General features: G+C 34.9%; 1 protein-coding gene across 4 annotated transcripts in view; it reads left to right on the top strand.

Moving 5' to 3' along the window:
- Window positions 1–26466, top strand: part of LOC145248252 (putative E3 ubiquitin-protein ligase HERC1) — a 335131-nt gene that overhangs the window by 307818 nt on the left and 847 nt on the right. For all 4 annotated transcript variants that reach the window (XM_080110122.1, XM_080110124.1, XM_080110123.1 and 1 more), the window contains 10 exons: window positions 2508–2752; window positions 3572–3802; window positions 5444–5613; window positions 8702–8867; window positions 12881–12957; window positions 13167–13338; window positions 17986–18066; window positions 18942–19094; window positions 21872–22005; window positions 26051–26222. In XM_080110122.1, the coding sequence (XP_079966248.1) occupies window positions 2508–2752; window positions 3572–3802; window positions 5444–5613; window positions 8702–8867; window positions 12881–12957; window positions 13167–13338; window positions 17986–18066; window positions 18942–19094; window positions 21872–22005; window positions 26051–26222 (1601 nt within the window). The remainder of the gene's footprint in view (window positions 1–2507; window positions 2753–3571; window positions 3803–5443; window positions 5614–8701; window positions 8868–12880; window positions 12958–13166; window positions 13339–17985; window positions 18067–18941; window positions 19095–21871; window positions 22006–26050; window positions 26223–26466) is intronic.

Genomic DNA, 26466 nt, shown 5'->3' on the forward strand with positions numbered 1-26466 from the left:
TCTCCATCTCTGTCCTATCATTATTTTCATGGCAAGTGTTTAACTGAGCGCCAGTCTATGGTTCACTCTTTCCCTGTTAAACATTCACAGCAGCCCCTCATCAGCTACAACCACTTTCAACAATTTCTGAACAAAGTTTCTTTGCTAGAACTGCCGATCTATGGAACACTAGACCGTGGAGCTGCTATTCAGCTTACTACAACATGGTCATTTTCAAGTCCAATGTCAACAACTTTTTGTTGAGCCGTCCTCTTAAATAATCTTCTTCTACCCAATTTCCACAATACAGATCATCACGGTGTTGTCTCACCGACCACCTGACACATTTTAACCCTTATACTCGAGTGGCCTTAAGGACTTGATAAGTGGTGATTTTCATTTAAAAATATAGAATGTTGATTGCTAGCATGCAGAATGAACGGACCATATGTTAGTGATATTAGTTTTACTACCTTTTTATTAATTTCATTAATGTTTAGCACAATTACGACCTGTAGTACTTTACCTTACAACTGCTAGCAACTTTAAAAACATTGCTTTGTTTTACAGTAATTATACTGTTGCTTATTTAATAGTACTATTGTCCTGTTATTTCTTTTATTCTTTAATTTTTGTTTATGACAACGGTACTCAAAGCTTTTAATTTATGGCAATAGTACTATAGTCTCCATATGTCATTTTCATTTAATCATTTCATTCAAACTTTATTACTGTATTTTATCTTCATTATTAATATTACTATTATTTTTACTATGATTTTATTATTTAAATTTTTTATCCCCCGACAAAAAGTGGGTGGACCCTATAAATTTACCCTTGTATGTTCGTCTGTCTGCACTTTTCTCAATAACTACGCTTTAAAAGTTTTTGAAATTTTGCACAAACATTAAACATGATATGAGTAAAAAAGTAACAGAATGGATTACTATTAAAAAAAAATAGCATGGTACCATAGATGCATAAGCACCGAAAACACTCGCATTATATTAAAATAATAAACTATTCAAAAATATTTTCATAGAAGAAAACAATTCTATTATATATATATATGATTATTTGTAATATATATATATATATATATATATATATATATATGATTATTTGTAAGAAATGCATTCAATTACATATAGGGTCATTCCATGTCAATTCACCAGGCCATTACACCTACCGATACCAAATTACTTTAAATTTGGCACAAATATTTCCCTTCATGAGTTAGAAAAATTTGCCAAATTATTTGGTCCTAAACCTTACTGTTTTTTAATAGTACTGTGGTTGTGGCTTTGGTTGGGGTCCTTATATAATTACCTTCTCAGAAGACCAAGGGGTTAGAAATGGGGTTGGTTTTTAACCTAGCATGAATGTATATACGTGAAAGTATATACAGGAAGCCTCTCCTGATTTAGAGACTGTGAGTTACTTTATTGTGTATAGGTGACCATTTAGGATTACTAGCTGTTACATGGGGGAGGAGAATGCCATCTCTCTGCAAAAACTAACATTGTCACCATCATATTTCCTGCATAAGACTGGGGATTGTTTAATATTTTCTAGAAACTTTCTGAAGTGGGGAGCTGGATCAACCCACTCAGAGTGGATGCTATACCAAAACAGGATCGTTAGTTCTAGGTCCACTCTTGCCTGGAATGCTAGTATCTGTCAGGGTCTCATCTATGTGGTTTCATTAGAAATTATGAATTGTAAATTATTTATTTACAAAATATGTCTGAACCTTTTGTATAAAATACACATGTATTGCTTGGATGGAAGTGCTATCAGAATAATACAATGTATTTGTAATGTTAGTCTTAAAGACGGGCTTAGTTCTGATGAGCTCAGAGGATGAGCTGACAGTCAAGAGTGATGTGTGCAGAATAGGAGACTTTGATGGTATGGCCACGTTAAAAAAATAGATGAGAGTTCTTGGCTCAGATGTAGAATATTTGAGCTAGCAAGTTCAGTCTATAGGGAAAATTCAAGAAAATCACAGCAGGAAGTGATATGAATGAACCTGAGATAAATGGATAAATAAAAATCTGGCTTGAGAAAGATTAGTTTGAAAGTCAATTTTTTATTTCTATCCAACACATATCAGCGTGTAGAACAAGCATTAAACCGATGATGATGATTAAATAATTTTGAAATGTTAATAGCTGGAAACAATTTATTAAAAAACAGAAATAAATAATAATCTCTATGGTGTCCATTCCCATAACGAAACAAAAAGTATGATATTTGACGGAAAGAAAATTTCATATTCCAAAAATTACGTAATCATGAATAAATATTTTAAGATATAAAGAACTTGAAGCATATAATCTTTTTCCAAAATTGCTGGATTCAACATTAAATAACCCGTCAAAGGTTGATATACAATAAAATAAAACAACCAAAGCAACATGGGGGAAGGGGATGCAGTGTTCTAAGCAAGGTGGCAGTTTCAGACTAAAACCAACATAAAACCTGGGTTGATGATTATTTATTAACTTATTTATTTATTATTTCAGAGTGTTATACTGGTTTGCCAGAGCCGCTCTGTCGCAACCACACCAAACCTCAGCAAGTCCCGGCTTTGGCTGACTATTTTGTGACTGACGTGGACGTTGGCTCAGAGAATACAATGGTACTGACAAAGGAAGGAGATGTTTGGGTATGGGGCAGCAATGCCGAAGGACAGTTGGGAAACGGTGATACAAACAGCAGTCGAGAACCAATAAAGATTGCGCAGCTATCTGGTCAAAATATTCGGCAGGTAAGAAAACGTATAAAGCTCAAGAAAGTTGAGAATTTTCAAAGATAGGAGAGAGAAAAGAAAAAAATGCCACACGGTGGGTGCGAACTTGCAAAAGTTAAGTTTGTACCAAAAGTTAAGTATGGACCAAAACATCACAGATATAGCTTTTTAAAATAAAAGGACGAACCGACGATTCGCGTATGATCAATTAACAAACAGCTTCGAAATAAAGATTTTTACTGGACCCCACCCCACCACCACCACCACCGCTTCTAATAAAACGACAATTCTGTATGAAATACTTGACGATCTAATTCTAATTTTACAATAATGTGTGTCAGAGAAATCGCTGTTTTTAATTGTACTGGTTCGATGCGGATGACAAAAGTTTATAGCGGACATACAAACACGCAGACTGAGATTTATATATAATAGAAGACTAGCATGGATACCCGGTGTTGCCTGGGTCGACATGAAGATCCGTTTGGACACACCTGCTATACTAAGGATATTGAGCACTTTTTCATTATTATGTGTCAATTCCATCATGACAATGTCGATACCCGCTACAACAATTTTAAAAATAATAGATATGGTAATCTTACTTAAAAAAAAAATGTATAGAAACACGAAAAATTTTATTGTGAATCCAGTTCTATAAGTTTTATTTTGATGGAGGTAGAAGAAATGTATTTATTACTGATTTAAAGACTGAGTGTCAAATTAAGTAGCAATGTGTGACTTGCCCAGTGCTGAACGTTATGGTGTCTTGTATTGCTAATTCTATGAAAAATTTTCAGTGTTTTTTTTTGTTTTTTTTCTGTTCCTTTAATTTAGATCTCGGTTGGCCGTACACACTGTTGTGCTTGGACTGCGCCTCCACCAGTGCGGCATACCCGAGGAAGTCCGACAGAATTACAGCTGGGTACGCCAGAAAGTATTCCACCTCAATATGCCTTACTCAAGGAACATGCTATTGATGATATTCGCTCACGCCTGAAGCTGTTGCATCGTTTCTCCAATTTGATGTATGCATCCTGGCGTCTTTTCAACCTCATCCCAAACCATGTAAGTATGGATGGATACTTTGTTACAGTATTGATTAAGTTGAGCACAAGTATAAAATAAACATTTAGAAAACTGAATAATTGTTGTGTCTGTATCAATAGCAACACGAACGCAGAAAGTAAAGGTAAAACAAATATATTAAGACGAAAATAAAATACATATTTACAAAGGTGCAGTTGTACTGCAGTTGGAAGATTGTCCGGCAAAGGGCGTGTTACAGTCTTTTATGGAGCAACCGGCACATACGTCTTGCCTATCCGGCATTCGAACACAGCTTCCCGGTCTTGCTGACTTGATACCTTTATCTATATCTTTTCACCCACATATGCTAATTAGTGGGCGTCTCCACAACAATAATGTTATATAATTTTTTATTAAATGATTAAAATCGTTTTTCTATTTTTATTTTTATTTTTGGAGATTTTCATTGCTAAGATAACTTATTCAGAGAATTTTTTTTCTCTTCATTTTACTGGTGGTATTAATCCAAGACATTAGCTCCTCATGGAGAGAAAAAAGATATACATCTGATATTGTTCTTAATTAACCAAACCAAATTTTATGCGTAAGCAAAAAGAGGCTGATTGTCTTGTACTGCCATCTTTAAGAAACAAGGGCAGATAACTCCCACAGTAATTCAAACTTGCGAGATCAACCTTGTAATGTCTACCATTTCCCATTAATCATTTAAAGTTGTTTAAAAACGATTTTATCAATCATTTTATCATTAAAGTTGTTTAAAAAGGTTTTTTTTTTATAAAAATTAAACTATTTGATCGGTTTATGTGATTTTTGGAATGCAATCGTTCCATCATGGAGACGTACATCATAAAGATTCTTCAGCATTTCAATATAAAGGGAATTCTGAGCAACCACGTTTTTAATTTTAATGTTTATCTTTTTAATAGATGACTCCAATACACTTCTCAACCTGAAGGCCGAGATCAAAGTGTAATATCTGTTCTGTTTTCTGTCAGTGAAGAAGTTCTAAACAATTTTTATTTTTACAATTTTTATCTTTGTCCTCATCCAGCGCACCCCTTTTGTCGGGAGTTCGATGTTCCTTATGTTGCTTCACGAGGGAAGAGAGAAACACAAAAAAGATTGTTGTCATACAAGTGCGACAACCATCAAGTCAACTGGATAATAAATGGAAACCAAACGATGTCGTTATACATGACTAAACACAATTCCAGACAAATCCATCCACATGCTCCGGCATGGTCTTGAACAATTTCATTCACATGACTTGACACAATGTGAACAACTCCGTTGATTTGAACCCAAACGACTCCATCGAAATGGTCTGATGTGATGCCAAAGAATTCCATCGATTCAAACCCAAACACCTCTGTGACACAATCCCAAACAACTCCATCGAAACAACTCCCATGACACGACTCTGGTGTTGAATTTTTATAGCTCTTGGACAAACTCATTTTTACCGTAGGCAGACCTAACTAAGACATTGACTCATAATTCTTGAGCGATTCCATGCATGCTCGTCACACTTTTACATTAAAAATAAACCTTGTGTCTCCCTCGCTACTATCGTGGAATTGGGGGCGGGGGTAAGTCAATAGGGATTCCATAAAGAACATTTGTATTTTCTTAATTTTCCTTCGTCTTTCTCATTTGTAGGGTGACATGGGTTATTTTGACTTTGGATTAAGTAGCATCATTAGTGGCCCCATGCGTCCTCTATTGTCTCCACAAGTTTACACTCTGCCCATGGTCAGAGCCCTTGGTAAAACGATGGTCCAAGGGAAGAACTTTGGACCTTTCGTTACTGTAAAGAGACTTCCAACAAGGTAAGTTTTTTTTTTTGTTTTTTTTTCCATGTTTCGTGACTTAGTCGTTGTTTTTCTTTTTCTTATATTTTTGTTTGTTTGTTTTTTTCTAAATAACTTTTATTTCTGTATAACTAGAAAACTAAAAATTTTAGAATAGTAATTTTTACTGCCCACCCTCACCCTTTCTTTTTCACTGTAACTTGCTAGTCTCAGTCTTTTTTATAGATACTATTATGACATGTGTTCTTCAGAATTGTCAGACATATTGCCTGCTTCTTTTGTCGAAGCTTGTTTGTCTAGTGGACTTCATCAATTCACTGCTTTAATACGTCCTCCCACTTCTGACACACACCCATGACAAGAATTGCTTTCTTTAAGTTTCAGACCGTCAATATCTGCAACAGAGAGATAAAACTTTCAGGTCATGAATGCATGAGTTCAGTCATCATAACAATGCAATTTGAAATCCCCTCTGATCCATTTGGGCGGAATTTTAAAAAATACAAGGCATTACTTATGGAATGTCCCTCGTAATATTTTTATTGTGATGTTGTATTTACAACATTTTGGCTGATGTAACCTTCGACCTTCTTCAAGTGAATCATTTTGAAAATATGAACACTTTCTATAATCAATATTTAGAATTTTCAAACTACGATTCTCATCTTGGGTTTTATTTTCACTCTTCAGCTGATGTAACATCCGGCATTCTTCATCTTTTAGAACTTAGGAATCTTGGTTGAACTCGGAAAGCTATACAGAATTTAAAACTGAACTCTATTTAATTCATGTGAATAGATTGTTCTTATTTCATCAGCATCGTTATTCTTAGTTATTCAAAGGTCAGAGTTTAAATTGTTTAAAATATTTTGAAAATAACACCAAGATGAGAACAGTAATTCCAAAACTATAAAACATCAATCCTTATCTCAAAAATTTCAAAAAAAGAAATTAATTGGAAGCTAAAGATATAAAACTCCAAGCCCGTCATTCACTAATAAAAGCTATCGTCAACAAAAGTAAACACTAGTAGTTCTTAATCTTCCAAATATGGTGACCCATTTTATAACAAGCAATCAGGAAGCAACCCCAATCTTTAAAATATTTTGTATATACATTCATTTTTTTTTTGTAAAAGAAACTGTCATATACTGCAATTATTGAATTTTAGATTATTTATTGGCAAAGTAACTATCTATTCTGTAAGTTCATGATTAATTTTGAAGTTATTCATAAAACATTAGAAAAAACTGCTACAAAAAATTAATTGTAAACCAATTGAAAATTATTCAAACACAAATTTTCACCATTATTTAAAGTATGTTTATCAATTGACTTTAATGAGATGACTTGTATTCAGCTTTTTAGCTAGCAATATTATCCCTGACTCCATTGCCGATATAGCACAGTTCAATATATTATCCCTGGCTCCGTTGTCGATATAGCACAGTTCAATATATTATCCCTGGCTCCATTGTCGATATAGCACAGTTCAATATATTATCCCTGGCTCCGTTGTCGATATAGCACAGTTCAATATATTATCCCTGGCTCCGTTGTCGATATAGCACAGTTCAATATATTATCCCTGGCTCCATTGTCGATATAGCACAGTTCAATATATTATCCCCGGCTCCGTTGCCGATATAGCACAGTTCAATATATTATCCCCGGCTCCGTTGTCGATATAGCACAGTTCAATATATTATCCCCTGCTCCGTTGTCGATATAGCACAGTTCAATATATTATCCCCGGCTCCGTTGTCGATATAGCACAGTTCAATATATTATCCCCGGCTCCGTTGCCGATATAGCACAGTTCAATATATTATCCCCTGCTCCGTTGTCGATATAGCACAGTTCAATATATTATCCCTGGCTCCATTGTCGATATAGCACAGTTCAATATATTATCCCTGGCTCCGTTGCCGATATAGCACAGTTCAATATATTATCCCCGGCTCCGTTGTCGATATAGCACAGTTCAATATATTATCCCCTGCTCCGTTGTCGATATAGCACAGTTCAATATATTATCCCCGGCTCCGTTGTCGATATAGCACAGTTCAATATATTATCCCCGGCTCCGTTGCCGATATAGCACAGTTCAAGTCATCTTCTACATTTGATTGATTTTGCAATTTGTTTTTAAGGTTGAAAAGTTCAAAGAATGCTGAATCACAAAGTTGTTGGGAACGATTTCTTATTGCGATTTCTGATATTACTGGAAATTTTAGAGAACATTTATCAAATTCTTGTAGGTGCATGTTTTTCATCGTATTTTATATAATATTCACATTCAGCTCCAAATCAATTGGCGACCTCATGCCGTTGGAGTCATGACCCACAAGTTGGGAATCACTGCCATAAGTAATCTAGCTTTATGAATTCCATAAATCATTTTAATCGTCTCATAATATTCTTCATCATTTAACCATCCATTCATTACTTTTACTTTTATCCTCGAGTGGCTTCTATATTTAAAAAGTAAAAAATAAAAATAGAACTAAAATACAACCTCTAAAGGACATCAAACCAGAATTAGGTGCGATTCCGTACGGGGACTACATGGTGGTGTGTGCAGACACCGGCAATTTTCTTTAATTTCTGATTTCTGATATTACTGGGGATTTTATGGAACTTGTCCCAAATTTTTTTAGCTGCAATTTATCAGTTTTTCGCTTTAGATAATATTCACATTCAACTCAGATTCAATTTGCATCCACATGGCATTGCGACCCCATTCAGGATGACGACCTACAGGTTGGGAACTACTGCACTAGATGAAGGTCTCGGAGGAACCTGTGCCAAACAAATATGAAAATACCAACTTTGTAACCTCTGACATTGTTCGGGTGCATCTTTATGACAAATTTAGGAATCTTGATGCACATTTTGAAATGAACCTTTCCCAAATCATTTAAGATACACTCGAAACAGATCAGAGGTTGCATCAGTTGAAACGTGAAACTTACAACCTCGATGAGAATAGTAGTCGAAATAATCCAAGCAATCTTAATCCTATCTAAAAAAAATTCCAAAACGTAATCCTGTATTTATTTCCTTCAAAAATACTTCTGAAATGGTATTGTTAATTTACTTGCAGAGGTAAGAAATGTAAGCCGATCTTTGTTCAAGTTGCTCGGCAGGTGGTGAAGATGAGACCTGAAGAATTAAGGTTACCAGCCAGAGCTTGGAAAGTGAAACTGATTGGTGAAGGGGCAGACGATGCAGGTGGCGTCTTCGATGATACCATCACGGAGATGTGTCAGGTAAGTTGTCTGTATTCTGTTGAATATATATATATATATATATATATATTAGTGTTGGGATGATAAATCAGAATTGGAAATAAAATAAAAAATTTAAACTTTTTAGGATATCAGAATCAGTATTGGAAAAATTGGTCCATGTTTTCTGATGCCCAAAAATAATTTAAATTATTTAAACAAATTTTTTTTTAAAAAACTATTTTATTTTGCTTAAAAGTGGTTCATCTTAAAGATTTAGTGTAATTTTTTTATTTATCAATTTTTTTAAAAGTTAATAAAAATTATTAAAAAAAAAAAATTTTGCCTGAAATTTTTGTGAGAGAACAGTTATCCCTATTTGTATATTTTGTTTTCATGGTGATATCCTTATCATTGCGATTGCTTATATCATACCTATGAATCTAACATAAACTTATTTTCTTGGATTTTAAATTTCGGACCTAAATAGTATTTGAGCTGACATGGCAAACTTTTCATTTTTATTTAATTTCATTATTTATGTATCCAGATTTGAAACAAAGCTATAAATACGTTTTAAAAAATATTTAAAATCAGATCAATATTTATTTAGCTTAAAAGTAGTTCATATAAAAGTTTTAATGTTCTCTTGTATTTTTTTAAACTATAACTTAAAAAGCAGCAGTATACATGTTTATTTTTTTTATTTCTCTATTTCAAATTTTAACTGGTAAAAAAAAAACAAATGTTAAAAAAATATACAAAGTCACATTATTCATAGTTCTTAAAAGGTTGGAGATTACATAGCCTGGTAGTACCCTGTACCTTTGCAAGGCCGCAGTTCGCCTATGTATGGAGTATTGTTGTCATATTTGGGCTGGTGCATCTGCTACTAGTCTCTCACTCCTGGACAGGGTTCAAAAGAGAGTCGCCAACCTGATAGGTTCTGAACTGTCATCTAAGCTTCCATCTCTATCCCATGGACGAAATGTTGCATTCTTCTGCTTGTTTTACAAGTACTTTATTAGTGAATGCTCATTGTGCCTCCTCGATGTAAATACCCCTGGCAAACCTGACAAGCAGCAAAATCTCACCCCTACACAGAGATCCCTAGATGTAAGAAAGCCTTCCACTCTAATAGTTTCTTCCCCAGAACTGCTAGACTTTGGAATTCCCTTCCGGGTTCCTGCTTACCCAACTTACTGACATGCAGAAGTTCAAGTGTAATGTAAACAGACATTTTGCTGCTCAACTCCCGATACGGTACCCCTGCAACTTTTGTCCCAGATAGTAGCTCCCTACATAAAAGTGGCATTGTGCCTTGTTTGGGGGTGAAAATGTAATAAAAAAAAATTTTTTTGAAAAAAACGAAAACATTGTGAAAATAACAACCAAGAGTAGTCGGAATAATCCAAATTATCCAAAATACTGTCTTCACATCCCTCGGCTAACATCCACATCTGTGGTGACTTCAACGTCCATAACGTGGAATGGCTGACCCATTCAAATAAGACAGATGATGAGGGGAGGTTTTGTCATGATTTTGCCATTGCTTATGACCTTACTCAGATTGTTCGCGAACCCACCCTTGTGCCCGATACACCCAATCAATATGCTAGCCTCTTAGACCTTTTTCTCTCAACGTCCCCTGAGCTATGTTCATGTACCGTTCATTCTCCTCTAGGATCCTCCGATCACTCCGTCGTATCAGTTAAGATAAAAATGAAATGTAAGAAGCCCCCAGACGTACCCCTCCACCATACTGTATACCGATACTCTATGGCTGACTGGGATAGCTTCCGTACATTCATATCTGATTTACCTCTGCACTCCATGTTTAAAAAGGAAGTGTCCTCTATAGTATCAGATCTGACCGAATGGTTAATTGTAGGCATAGACCAATTCATACCATCTAAAAAATTCCAACAAAAACCTCACAGCCAGCCATGGTTCTCCTCAGAATGTGCTGCTGCTATTACGCACAGAAATCACTTTTTCTATAGCTACCAACGTAATAGATGCGCTGAGACTAAAGCTGCTTTCAGGTCTGCTAGCAACCACTGTAAAAGAGTAATAAAAAATGCAAGAGAGCTATATGCCCAGTCTGTTAAATCCAAGGTAGCTGATCAGCGGCTTGGATCCCACCAGTTTTGGCAAATAACAAATAGGATCCTGAACAGAAGTGTGCGTTCTATCCCAACCATTATCAATGGACCAGAGGTCATCTCGTCAGCGTCAGACAAGGCCAAACTATTTGCAAAGAACTTTGCAGCTAATTCTACCCTGTGCGACGAAAGCAATCAAATCCCCATATTTCCTCCTATAACACATAACAAGCTAGGTAACATACAAATATCCGTGCATGAGATCGCCAAGCTAATAAAGAACCTAGATTCCAGTAAAGCAACTGGCCCTGATGGCATCCCAATTATAGTGTTAAAAAAGCTTCAACCAGAACTTGCTCCCATACTTACGAAACTATTTAAGCGCTGCCTTAAGGAGAAGTGCTTTCCGACTCCCTGGAAGACCTCATCCGTTTGCCCTGTATTTAAGAATTAAGGTGAGAAGTCCTCTCCCTCTCAGTACAGACCTATAAGTCTCCTGTGTGTTATGAGTAAGTTGCTGGAATCCATATTAAATAGAGAAATAGTCAACCACCTCCGCAGGAATAACCTTCTTAGTGACACACAATATGGTTTCCGCTCTGCAAGATCTACCGCAGATGTGCTGACGGTTATATCCCACAGGATTAGTGAATCTCTTGACAAAGGCTTCCTTTCTAGGGCAATTGCTCTTGACATATCAAAGACCTTCGACAAGGTATGGCATAAGGGTCTACTTAACAAGATTTCCAGCTACGGTATAACTGGAAATGTTTTCTCAATCATTAAATCATTTCTCTCCGATAGGCTCATAAGAGTAGTGGTAGATGGACAAAAATCGGAGGCCTGCAATATAAATGCTGGAGTCCCTCAGGGGTCAATCCTAGGCCCAACTCTCTTCCTGATCTACATCAATGACCTCCCTAAACACATACTTAAATCATTCGTTGACATCTATGCTGATGACACGACCATCTACGGCAACACATCAAAGGCTGTAAATGACAAAGTTCTCTCTGATTCTCTCTCCTCTGATCTCGAGCGTGTGGTTCAGTGGGGGAAGATGTGGCTGGTTACATTTAATGCATCCAAAACCAAACTCCTATCCTTACATCATCAATGCTCTGATCCCCAGCTGGCATCAATTGTGATGGATGGCTCTCGTCTGGGTGAGGCCCCGTGTTTTGACAAGCTTCTGGGTTTGACCTTTACTCCTGATCTGAAATGGAACATGTACATCAAGTCTGTTGCCAAGGTCGCTGGAAAGATGGTGGGATCCTTCTACCGCTCCAGAAGATATCTCACTACTGATGCAATTCTCTATCTATATAAAAGCCAAGTACGTCCAAGGATGGAATACTGTTGCCATATCTGGGCGGGGGCTGCAAAAAACAGCCTATCCTGCCTTGACAGAGTACAAAATAGACTTTGTGGCTTAGTGGAGGATGCCCTTTTCTCTACCCTGCAACCTCTCTCCCACAGAAGAGACGTTGCGAGCCTATCCTTGTTTTATCGTTATTTCCATGGCAAGTGCTCGTCTGAACTCCAATCTCTGGTCCCCCCTCGCCAATCTTTCACGAAAAACACCTGTCTAGCTGAATCCACTGTGAAAAACTTCCCCCACTCTATATCTGTGCCTAAATCAAAACGCGGATTCCATGAACAAAGCTTCTTTCTTAGAACTGCACGCCTGTGGAACTCTGTTCCGTCTGCCTGCTTCCCTCCGGACTACAACTTGGATGTCTTCAAGTCCAATTTTAACAAATTCCTAATGAACCGCCGCCTTAATTAAACACTTCATCAAATCTCCACACTAACGTAATGTACTTGCAATAACCCTTATCCCTGAGTGGCTTTCGGGCCTTGATAAGTGGTGATCACTGTGTAAAAAAAAAAAAAAAAAAGTGAAAAATTCCAAAAAAGTAATGTTAAAGTTTTGATTCTTTCTTTCAGGAACTTGAGAAAGGCTTTGTACCATTATTGATTCCAACACCAAATGAACGGCATGAATCAGGAAACAATCGAGATAGGTAATGTCATATTTTCAATAAATAAAAGGAAATTTCTTCGTATATACACGGGGGTGTTTATACGTGGTCTGTTTTCTTCAATTTCTTTTATGTCAAAACTTGCGCCACAGGGATTCATATGTGTTTATGTTTTAAGATAGTCTTTGAGTTTCTGAGATATTTTACGAACTTTGGAATTTAAATTAAAAAAAAATTTTTTTTATTTGCAGGTTTTTATTAAATCCCTCCCTATCATCAGAAGAACACATGAATATGCTGAAATTCCTTGGCATATTATTTGGTGTGGCGATTCGCACCAAGAAACCCTTGGATCTCCATTTAGCTCCATGCGTTTGGAAACTACTGGCGGGAATGCTTTTGAATGTCAATGATCTTGAAGATGTAAGTATTTCGTTGGTAAGGTTTTTATGTGCAAAGATGTCATACGTTAAATGAAAATGTGGTTCATGTTTAGAATTTCCCCTACGTTAAAAAACAAAAATACAGAAAAATCTGTATAATGTACTCACCCGTGATGCGAAAATATCATATTCCAAAAATCACATAAATTGATCAAGTAGTTATATTTTTATAAAGAAAATTACTTGCAAGTGATTAAAAAGAATTTCGTAGGCATTACGACATAAATCATGATTGATCTCTTCGTTTTTTGAGTTTTCAAAATGGTGATGCAAGATAGTTGCTTTTTGGTTACCTGTAAAATTTGATTTTCTTTTTTCAAAAATAAAACTATTCAATATTTTTGAAATATGATATTTTTGTTTTCTCACGGGTACGTAAATCATACAGATTTTTCTGTATTTTTTTTTTTTTCATAAGGCGGACAAAAGATGAAATTGTTTTAAAATGTAAAAGAAAGGAATTGAATGTATTCCTGTACAAGTGCTTTCATTTGTAAAATTTCTCAAAGAAATAATGTCAGAATTTGAAAAAAGACAGAGTTTTGCACGTTTTTAGTTTTTGGTGTGTGTGCATTATAAGTGGATATCTAAAAAAATCTAAGAAATGCATTTTAACTAAAAACACTATTACATAATAACATGTTATGGCGAGATTAATAAAAGTTTAAAAAATTACAAGAGGTCTTCTTGAATTATTTTTTTTATAAAAAAAACATTATCAATCCACTAGTTTCTAATTTGAAATAGCGTTAAGTCAACAAAACAAGGGAGATAAATCAGTTTTTCATACTTCATAGTTTTAACCAACCAACAACTTAACGAGGTCCGTACCACCCACCGGGGGTAGGGAGGGGGCATTTCAAGACTTCAGGTGGGCGATGGTCAAATTTATTGTATAGGAGGTCTCTAAGATTCTTTAGGGGGTGATGAAAGACAGAACTTATAATAACATTAGTAGACTTTCTCAACCCATTTTCTTTGGGATTCATATGTGGAAACTGACTGCATCATACTTACTTTTAATTGGAAAAATTACTTCAAGAATCACACAGTAATGTTGACAAAGCTATATTGAATTATTTTCACTTTAATTATGTACTACCACTACTACTAAGATTATTATGTAAGGATGCATGTAGGGAGGAGGGTCGGTAGTAAGTATCCAAGCGTTCTAGGGGAACGTTTGCCGAAAAAGGTTGGGAAACCCTGGTCCAAACCAATAAAACTGCATTATTCAATAAATGTTTTTTTGTGTGTAATTTCTATTCTATCATTTTTCGTAATTTAAAAATTTTTTTACTAATTTCAACATGCCACTTAATTACATTATGTTATTTTGACTTAAATTGCATTTTTTACATTATTTTTACTTAAATTGCATTTTTTACATATCCACTTATAATCCATTTTTCAGAACTGTCAGTCATGTCTGAACAGTTGACCATGTTTGCTCAACCATTACAAGCCGTAATATTGTGTCTGTCAGGTTCCTTTTTTTTTTTTTTTTTTTTTTTTTGATTGAATCGCATGGATTCTCAGAAGTAAACCAAGTGTTTGCGGCAATTTTTTTTCTTAGCAAAATATATTGCTGCAAGAAGCACAATGTTGAAGTTTATTTCGATGGCTTTGTGCTTAATTTGTGCAAATAAATATTTCAAAGTGTAATACCTGTTCTCTGATCTAGGCTTAAAGTTCTTGTCTATGTTTCTGGTTTCCCGTTCTCCTCTATTATGAATGTGGGAAAATACAGTGACATCTCTCACTTTTGTTGTCAGCTTTGACCTCACTTTCCCCACCTTTCTGTCTCCCTTTGGGTTGAGGCATAACTAAGCCTTTACTGAGCTATGGAGGAGCAACATTTTCTCTCTTCCTCCCCTTCTCAGTTCCATCTTCCCTTTTTGCAAAATATATTATTCCAAAATTCATGTAAAATGATTAAGTAGTTTGATTTTTAAACTAGCAGGGAAACCTGACGTTGGCCGGGATTGAATGATGATCAACAAATGTTTCACACCCCCATAACATTAAATAAATATTGTCATTGAAATCAGTGAAATTGTTCATTTTCAATCAAATCGATTGATTGCCTGCTCTAGTTGGGGATCCATCATGGTGCACCAGGAGGAAGCTTTACATGCCTCCCCACATTGACTGACTTAGTCCATGATACATTATAGCCTACATTGCACTGTAGAGAACCTACTGTTAATTTTATAAAATTGTATTTATGTACAACGGCTTGAATTAAAAGGTATTATTAATTGTGCTCTAAACAAAAACATTAATTTTTAACATTCCCCTATCATATCAAAGAAACTACTGTTGAGTTTATATATCGGGCCTTTCTGCTTGTGTGGTAATAAAACTTTTCAAATGCAATTGTGATGTTAGTCTATATAAGGCGTTAACTTGAGTCCAAATTGCCTGTTCCTTCTTTCATCAGATTTTTTGATTATCAATACTTATCGAAGACAATACAAAACCTATTTAACACTGACATAAAGTACCTTTGTATGAAATTTCATAAAAATCGGCCCAGCTATTTCAGAGTCCATAGGGAACGAACTCCCACACACACAAAGTTGCTTTTATATAATAGTAGAAGATAAGGAAATCAAATTTAATGGGTAACAAAATAGCATCCATCTTGTCCACCATTTTGAAAACAATCTGAAAGAAAAACAAGGTCAGAGGAGGAGGGGGAGGGACATTTGCTTTTTTATTTTTATTTTAATCTTTCTTTAATGTTTGTTATCTAATTGTATCGTACAAAGTATGTTTATGAATTAGATTTTATCTTTATCAAGGTAGGCATGATCACATTGACACACCGATTCTCGTTAGATCACCAAAGTTAAGCAACACTGAGCCTGGCTAATACCAGATGAGTGACCATTTAGAAATTTTAAATGCTGTATGTACACTCCGCTTATCTCGGCATTGTTTCCAGTTGTCCTTAACCTTCACTTGCCACTGCTATTGAAAAACGCTGACTTAGGAGAGGCGTGGTTGGAGATTGTGCAACTCTTGCCTCAAAAATTCCAAACGCAGGCACCCTTACAGTGGGTATCCATAGTCTGTCAAGACTGAAGCAAGCTACCATATTTGCATGAACAGGATTCACTCCTAAACTAATTAACTGATCTTTAAGAATTTTGGACACAGCTGCTAGGTGTAAGGGGTTTAAATATGGAATTTATTCAGTTTAATTTACTTTTATGTTAAAGGGTCAAAGAAAGGGTGGAATCTCTTTGTATCTGATTTTTGTGAAATTTTAACAATATGTATGAGATATAATATTAATCTATATATATAAAAGCGAAAATGTATGTATGTATGTTTGTGTGTATGTTTGGATGTCTGCTAAAAACTTTCGACAGACGCGACGAAAACTCAGTATCACATCGAAGCTCCATCCTTTGCTCGAAAAATATCGAAAAATTGGCCAAAAATGTTAATTTTTCACCCCGAAATCGACAAATTTCAACAGGCAACAAAAACGGTCCTCTCGTGACAATGACCGATTCTACGCATGCGTCAGATGACGTCGTGACCTGATTTACTTTAAATAGTTGAAAAACCAAACAAATTTCATGTACGTCGCTTTAGCTCAGTTGGTTAAGGCCTTTGTTCATTATCTAAACGTTTTGGGTTCAAATCATTGTGTGAGATGGGTTTTTTTTTTTTTCGATTTTTTAAATTTAAATATTGAGTCAGTGTTATTTAAGCCATTTTTCACGTAACGTTCATTTTTCTGTTTTTATTTTACTTCGCTTATCCTTAGCGACACCTAAAAACACCCAGGTACCCACCGATTTTTTTCATTTTAATATCGAAACAGGCTTATTTAAGCCATTTTCCACGTGTTTGTTTTTCTGTTTTCATCGTTCGTTTGCCTTACGTTAGTTTTTTTGTGTTTTTTTTTTTCCGCTTAAGTGTTAACATTGTTTTCTTTTTTTTACTTTGCTTATAACAAACAACTCTATGTCGTCGTCATCGTAACGCTCGACGACTTCCGGCCGAACACCTGTCAATTTGATTCTTACTTAAATAAATTCAAACATCTTTCACTAACTCATTCTGGCTGGCCGATTTTATTTTCAAACTTCGCCTCAGGGCTTTGGGTTCGATCCTACCCCCCCCCCAGGTTCTTTTTTATTTAACACCACACACACCTACAAATACCCGGGCAACGCCGGGTACCCCCACTAGTCTATATATAAAAGTGAGAATGTGTGTGAGGACACTTCTCAACTTGTATACTAAATGAATTTTTGTAGAGAGTTGTTTAGCAAAATGTTTGTTCACATTACATTTAAGTTTCCGATTGTTTGTACAGTCAGGAAAACGGAAAGTGAATTGCAAAAGCCAGCTATTTGGATAGAAAGTTTTTCACTAACACTTATCTTCGAGTAGCCTTCGGGCCTTGATAAGTGGTGACTCCCAAATAAAAAAAAAAGAAATTTCTACAGTGATGCAGTGGGTTTTTGCTGTTGTTCATGGGTATTTGTCCTGGGACAGGTATTTTGCTTTATTTATTTATTTATTTATTTATTTTAACTTCTACAAACCTGTAAAATGTTATCTTGGATATTTTTTAAATTGCATGTTATTTTTGTCTTTCTAGGTTGATAACTTCTTTGTCCAAACAATGAATGGAATACGAAACATCCATGAAAATGGGGTGAACGAAACCAATTTCCATGAAGTGAGTATTTTTTGCAATTTTTATTTGATATTCATGCCTATTTTTTATTTTATGTCCATTGTAGTGGAAGAGGTTAGGGTCAGTGGAAAGTGTCCGTTGTACTACATTTCTGTTTTCTTTTATTTCTTTTCATTTTCTTTCCTTCTTTATATTTTTCTTCAGTTTTCATTTTTCTTTTTCTTTTTCTTCTTCTTTTTTTTCTTTTTTCATTTCCTGCTTTCTCTTTTCCTTTTCTTTCTCTTTTCCTTTTCTTTCTCTTTTCCTTTTCTTTCTCTTTTCCTTTTCTTTCTCTTTTCTTTCTCTTTTCCTTTTCTTTCTCTTTTCCTTTTCTTTCTCTTTTCCTTTTCTTTCTCTTTTCCTTTTCTTTCTCTTTTCCTTCTCTTTCTCTTTTCCTTCTCTTTCTCTTTTCTTTTTCCTTCTCTTTCTTTTTCTTTCTCTTTCTCTTTTCTCTCTTTTTTCTCTCTTTTCCTTTTCTCTCGCCTTTTTCTTTCTCCTTTCTTTTTTCTCTTTTTTCTTTTCCTTCTCTTTTTCATTTTCTTTTTTCTCTGCTTTTTTTTTGTCTTTTATCACTTTTTCTAGCTTTTTTTTTCCGTTTTCCTTTTTCTTTTTATTTCCCTTTTCGTTTCCTTCTTCTTACCATTACTACTATACTAGCTAAAAAAAAAGTCACCTCCAGCTTCAACAGAAGAAACCAAACAATAACTAATTTTATTAGAACATGTTACAAAGTAACAACAAAAAAGAAAAGGATGGTATGCAATAAAATGAAAAATCCGGATCTTTTCTTCAACGTGATTGTCTTTATTTGTGCCTCTTAATTGTCATTAATTACAAAAGAACTTTTCTTATTCTCCCCCCCTTCTCTCTATTTTCAGTACATTCCTTTGGACTGCTTTGAAGGTCAGAGTGCTTCTGGACAAATGGTGCCCATTGTGTCTGGAGGCAAAAGCATCCCATTGACATTCCATAACAGAAAAGAGTATGCCGAGGCTTCAGTTGAATACCGACTCCATGAAATGGACAAACAGGTACGACAATCCTCATCCTCCTTCCTCCCTTCTCCTCCCCCTCCTCCTCATCTTCAAGATTTGAATTGGATCATTTTTGGGTAATGTTAGTTCCTTACGCGATGATCTTGTAAATAAAAGTACTGGTCATTTTTGGGTACTTATACAGAATATACCGGTTGTGTGGACTTTAAACGAGCCTGAATGAAGCATTACCAGTAGAATAGTCTAAGGGAGATATTTTAACAAAATTGATCCAGAAAAAGTTATTGAATTCCTGAAAGAAATTAAAAAATTTAACAAGATTCCACAGGAAGACCAAAAACAGCTAACCAAAATCTAACATATTACAATTAATGTTTTAGTATTAAATGCTCCAAAAGTGGTTGATATGCTGTAAAACAAAACTTATACAGACTGTACCGAAATAATATTATTATTTAGAAACCCATTCGTAACATAGTGAGGGTGAGAACATTAACTATTCTATGCTTTCACCTAATAATTTAATACGCAAATATTACTGTCAAAATATAAATTTAATTTGAAAATCCTATATAAAAAAAAAATAGCATGGTCTGTATTTTGCGTAAGTATCCATTTTTGTTTATTTAAAATTATCATCCACAATAAACCACTCATAAAACACACATCGTTTGAAATGTTATTTTTTCTTCATAGAAAATATTCAGTTGCAACATAAGAAATGAAAGAAATTCTGCAGGATTTTTTTTTTTTTGCATTTGTTTAATTTCTATTTTCAAACCTTACAGATTTTATTTTTACTTTGTATAAAATTCAGTTTTTTACGTTTTCATTTTTTAGAAGGAAGGGAAAGGGCATCAAGTTGTGAAGAAAAATCCTGTTTGTCAGAGATGAACGCGTTTATGTACATCTATATAATAAACTAAAGTCAGTTTCTCGCATTTATATTCAAATATTATAACTCTTTGATTATTTGGCTGATCCTCAATTTGTATTTTCAAAAACTTTGTGCCCATTTCATTTACTTTCAGTATTTTGTATTTCTGACTAATATGATTCTTCTAAAGTTGTACATACAGAAAATCTGAGTAACTTTTACTCCTGTGCAAAAATCTGTTGCTACCACCATCTTACATCGTGTTGTTATTTCATTTTTTTTATGACTATGATTGGTTCTTACCTGCTTTAAAGACCTTTCTGTTTTTGTTACAATTTGATTGGCTATGACAGATTTTTATTTGGTCTTCATCTGCGAACTGAAGCTGCTATCTCAACTGTTCTGCATTAACTAAGCCAAGCACTCTGACCCATTCTTTCAACATACACATACAACCAAAGTCTCCACTTTTGCACACATCTAAATCAGCTGTTCAGATTTACTCTTCCTCTGAGCTCAACAGAAAAGTCATATTACACGTCATATCATTCTCATATTATTTCTCTCCATGCAACGCATGTCCTCAACTCTCACTGTTCAAGTTATACTTCTATACATCATCACATTGTGTACACATGCCTGGTTTGTAATGTAATACACGTTTACACATGCATTAATATGTATATACCTGGGACCCAACACGTAGATTCAGTCACAAAAGGAGAAAAAGAATAGGAAAGAACTTCAACTCCTGTTTTAGATTTTTAGAAAAGACCTTTATTCTTCATTCTCCTGCCAAGCGTGACTTCTTGTTCTGACTGTAATGTCACTCACGTCTTTAACATACTCATCAGTCTGTGCACATTGTTTTTATAGTCTTTTTCTTTACCGTGACGTCACTTTGCATATAACTTAGCATTTACATGCAGCCACTATACACATGGCCGTGCTCTGTTACAGCTTGAATTTACCCATTGTCAACAGTGGTAATGCTTTATTGGTTAGTAATGGTAGAAGTTCTCTGAACTTAGTCCACAAACTCCAAAAAACTTGCAATTACATTAGCACCTGCTCCTCCTTGTGCTCTAATGTTATCAAGGTAGCAAAACTTGTCGACAACCTGAATAACTTTATCCATTTTTTTAATTTTAAAATAAACAGATAAACTTTAGTTTTGAATTTTTTTAGATGAGGGCTGATTGTTTATATTACTTATTTTCATCGGACTATTGTTCTCATCTTGAGTGTTATTTGTGCACTATTTTGGTTGATTTAACCATCGACCTTCGTCAGGCAGGTTGTTTGTTATTTCGGAAAAGAAAAGAGAAAAAGTTACTGGCTCCATAGATGGTTTCATATTCTTGGAGACTCCAACTTAAACAGATAAATTGTTTTAAAAAAGCACTTTCAAAAAACACGAGGGCATGGATATTCAACTTACAAGGGAAAGGGGAGGAGACAAAAAAAAAAAAGGACTTTTCAGTCTCTGATGATGGATTTTCTAAGATCCAAAATTGCTAAGATACATTTAAATTACAAAAAGAGAAAAAGCAAAGATGTTGAAAGAAAAAAAGAAAAGAAATCCTTTTTCTTTTTTTTCCTCATTTAATAAAATGATTGCATCTTAAAGTGTTTTTTGTGTTTTTTTTAACAGTTTATCTGTTTATTTTAGATTTTTAATTTTATGAATGGTGCTTCTGCCAATTTTATCATCCATTTTAAAAAAAAAATTTTAAATATGTAATTATCTTTCAGTCGACTTGACGGAGGAAGAGGATTTGGAGAAATTATAAAAAACTGAGTGATTTTCTTTTTTTTTTTCTTTGTTTTGTCTACACACCCACCACACACTTTTTTTTTTTTTTTAATTTTCTTTTTTTTTTACTTGCAATAAATTTGTTAAAAAAAATGTTTTCGTTTTGAATTGTGATTTCAGGCCATGACTGTTCGTGAAGGAATGGCATGGATTATTCCCGTCCCACTACTTTCGCTTTTGACTGCTCGCAAACTGGAACAACTCGTGTGCGGGATGGAACATGTCTCCATTGATGTCTTACGCAAGATTGTCCGGTAAACAATTTTTCTGTTTTAGCCTTTTTTTCTAAAACTAATTTTTTTTTTTTTTTTTTTTTTTTTTTTTACAAGGAAGTCATCACTTATCAAGAACCGAAGGCCATTCGAGGATAAGGTTTAATGAATGTAAGGTGGTAGTTCAGCAATTGTTAATGGTGTAGATTGAGTAGAATTTGGATTATTTAAGGGGACGGCTTAACAAGAATTTGTTTACATTGGACTTGAAGGATATCATATTGTAATCAACCGGAAAGCAGGCCAGTCAAACAGTGTTCGACATGCAGGCAGTTCTAGGAAAGAAACTTTGTTCATGGAATCTGCGTTTAGATTTAGGCACCGGTAGAGAGTGGGGAAAATTGTTGATAGTGGTTTTAGCTAGATGAGTGCTTTTTGTGAAAGTTTGGCAAAGGGAGACCATAGATTGGAGCTCAGATGAGCATTTCCCATGACAGTAACGATAGAGCAGAGACAGGCCTGCTATGTCTCTTCTGTTAGAAAGAGGTTGCAGGGAAGAGAAAAGGGCATCACCTACTAGGTTTCAAAGCCGGTTTTGAACTCTGTCAAGGCAAGATGTTATAAAAGATGTCTCAAAAAATGTACTTACACTTTAACTGTTATGTTCATAAAGATTTTATCATTCAGTATTTTTTTAGACATGCTATATATAGTAAGGGAAAAGTGGCCGGAGGCTATCAAAGCTCTGATTGGTTGAATAAGATCATAAAGGATTTGAGAGCAGGTACGTTTGAAATAGTTAAAAGTAAGTTGGTGAGAGATGCAAAATAGGTACCTGTGTTGCATTATTGAATTTTCTAGTTTGGCCCTTTTCAAATGCTTGCGAAATTATATATACACCGGACAATTCTTTTTGCTGTTGCTTTGAAAATGCACACAAATGAATTTTGTCAACATACAAGTTTATTTACAATTAACTTTTGCCCATCGACAAGAGAGAGATAGCTGTGTAGGTGGGTGGGGCAGACGATAGCAGAAAAATGTCAGCTACGCTGGACAACTATCAGCCTTTTCTCTCATTCTCTCTCTCTCTCTCTCTCATTTATGTTAACTGTCTCTTATAAAGATATCGACTGACGTTCCTGAAATGTAAATATTTAAAATATTTATTTGTTCCCTTTTTATTTGTGTTGCACAATTTAAACTTCCTGACCTGGAATGTAAGCCATTCTTTGTTTTTGGTGATAATTACAATTCCAATCATTTTTATGGGACACAAGAATGTAGAGCAATGTCCATCTGGAATCTACATCTGTGCACACCTCTGTCTTTAAATGGTATAATATTGGCAGAACTTAAAAATTTCAAATATTCCAAGTTTGTATTTTTTAAGGAAAGCGCTCCAGATGAGGCATGAAGCCACTTGATGTAAGGAGAAAAATATTACTTCAAGGTTAAAAACTTGCTAACAATAAGTGTAAGATGGAATAGATTCTGATCCAGAAAACTGCAATTCTTCCCTCTTTGTCAGAAACATCGCTCATGGAATGTGAGGACTAAAGGACAAAATAAGGGAAGTGAAAGTGATGTGGTTGCTGAAAGCAAACCCAGAATCCATTTTGACATGATTTTAATCTTTGTTACGGGGGCATCATAAAAAAAAATGCAAAACTTAAAAATTATTGCAATTTTACCCATTTTGCAATTAGGTATTCTTCTAGCGTATAAATGTGTATGCTGTTTATTTTGTATTGAGTAAAAAAAAAAAAAAAATTCAGAGTTCCTGGAAAAATTGGATTATTATTATACCTCTCCACATTATATCTGACTTCTGATGCAAGCTGTATTATAGCTAGATGTAATACTGCAGTTGCTGTTGCATAGGTGATGGACAACACCAGAAAATATTGGATGTATTGCATACATGCAATTACAGATCCGGGCAAAACCAGATGTCAATTGAATTGCTAAGTGATGACATCAACCCTAAATTCCAATCGAGGAATTGAAATCATGAAACAATGAGAGAAAATGTTAAAATAAGCGAACAAACAGATTCCAATTAAGGAATGCAGGTGATATCAATATAGGACATAAACAAAGTCAGAAAGAGAAAGCGAGAGAAAAGGTCAGTGACATTTCCACTGTTGCCGCATCGACCAACTTACATACCAACCCAAATTTTCTCTCTTGTCAAGTTATCATTGTAATGTAAATAAAACTTTGTTGATTTAACAAATGCCTCTACTTGTGTTATCTACTTTCACTTTTTCTTGCTCACATGCACCTAATCCAAATTCATAGCAGTGGGCCAATATCAGTGGACTTTTTTTTCTTAATAAATCGCTCATTAACAATGTTTTTCTCTTTTCTTGATTGCAAAAACCACAGCTATCGGGGTGTATATACCATTGGCATGCATTTTGTGATAAAGTGCGAACCATAAATTATATAGACGACAATATTATACTGCTACCTCTTGGAAAGTGCTGCTCAGAGTAGACTTTCTTTCTTTGCATGAACATCACAATCTAGTGAGTGATAATTGCTTCCTCTTCATTACAGCCTCTTCCTTTATTTTTTTACTCACTTTCAGCCGAAACAGCGCATATCACCACTTGGACGTAAGGGACTACTAATTGGGACCACGCCTAGGAAAGATTAACAAGATGTTTGTTTACATTACATTTGAACTTCTGCATATCAGTACAGTTAGGGAAGCAGGTAGTAGGAAGGGAATTCCAAAGTCTAGCTGTTTGAGAGAAGAAGTTATTAGAGTAGAAGGCTTTCTGGCATTTAGGGACCTCAACAGTGAAGAGGTGTGATTTTGTTGCTAAGCAGGTTTGTCGGGATATGTACGTCGAGAAGAGACATTGCTAGTCTTTTTCTACCATATCACTATTTCCTTGGAAAGTGCTCAACTTCAATCTTTGATTTCTCCTTGTAAAACTTTAATGGCAAGAACTCTTCTTCCTATTACAAATATAAAGAACTTCTGTTTTTTCATTCAAGTGCCTAACATCAAACAAAATTTCTCAGTTTACTTTAACTGTTATACAGCTTCTAACCCAAGAACTCTCCTCCACTCTTTCGATATGACCATACCAACATAGTCTCCTGTTCTGCATGTATCTCTCTATACTGTCCAGATTGAATATTCTGCTGGCATCAACATGCTATAAATCTGTTAGATATTGACAGGCACTACCAGGAAGAAAAACATTCAAATGTTAAGAATTTGGTATTTCCACCTAATGGAATGCATAATTCGACTCAGAAATATTTGAGCAGATATCGGTCAAAGTTTGAGACAATAGACAAAGGTAATATTAAATATTCTAATAGGAAAGAATGTGATTATAACTAAAATCGTCACAGAAAAAATTAGTCAGGGAGGCTGCGGCACGTGTTACCACTTCTTCCTCATCACCAGCAAACCGTCTAACCATGCACCACCGTGCATTTCAGTAAACATCAAAACAAGAATAACAATTTGTCGCAAACAAGCTGACTGTCAGGGAAATATAAACAATAATATATTTTTGTAGATCAACTGTGTTGTGATTTTTACTTCACTGTTAGTGTGTGCCAACGCTAAAAGTACATGTTAAAATTATCTAGACTGGACAAAGACAACAACTGACCACAGTGATTACATAACAGATCTATCGTGTTATCATATTTCTCTTCATGCAACACATGTCCTCAATCCTCGCTGGGAAGGTTTCACTTTCATACAGTATTATGTTGTATACATGTGCCTTATAGAGTCTTATGTTGGTTGACAATGGTAATGCTAAGCTGGTTAGTAATGCATCTAAAACTTTCTGTTAATCAGCATTAGAATTCCTATTTACTTGTAAGGGAAAAGTTAAACACAATCATTTTTTTATATCTAACTCCTAAAAAGTGGGGGCGGGGGGGTGTGCACTGTGGGCGAGGCAAAAATAAAAATTGTCACAATGGAGGCTCATTTCTCTGCTTCTGAGAACAGAACAGATACTACATTTTGATCCTTGTTTGTAGAGTCATGCAAATGCTTTCTTTGTTTGTTTTTTGTTTCAAAGAGTTTTTTATTTTCTTGTAGGTATCGTGGGATTGAAGAAAATAGTCCTGTCGTGTTGTGGTTCTGGGAAGTGCTGGAATCTTTTGCGAACGAAGAAAGGATCCAGTTTCTTCGTTTTGTATCTGGTCGTACTCGCTTGCCAGCCAATTCTGCAGACATTTCACAAAGGTTCCAAATTATGAATTCGGACCGGGTACGTAAAAACATTGCTGTTACAAAAACTGATTTAGTTAATTAAGACGTGGAATTAGATTTTTTTTTTTCATTTGATAAATGTAGAAATTTAATAAGTTCCAAGCTCTGACCAGTTTTGCACTTATTAAATTAAAATAAATGTTAAAAGGTGAATTAAGAGAAAAATTTATTTAAATTATAGTTTTATTTTTGGGTGGGGTATAATGTGATGGGAGGTGTGGATAGTGTTCACTGTCAATGGG

The sequence above is a fragment of the Euprymna scolopes genome, chromosome 26 (assembly GCF_053919585.1).
Source record: "Euprymna scolopes isolate OS-2025 chromosome 26, ASM5391958v1, whole genome shotgun sequence".
NCBI classification, from domain to species: Eukaryota; Metazoa; Mollusca; class Cephalopoda; order Sepiida; family Sepiolidae; genus Euprymna; species Euprymna scolopes.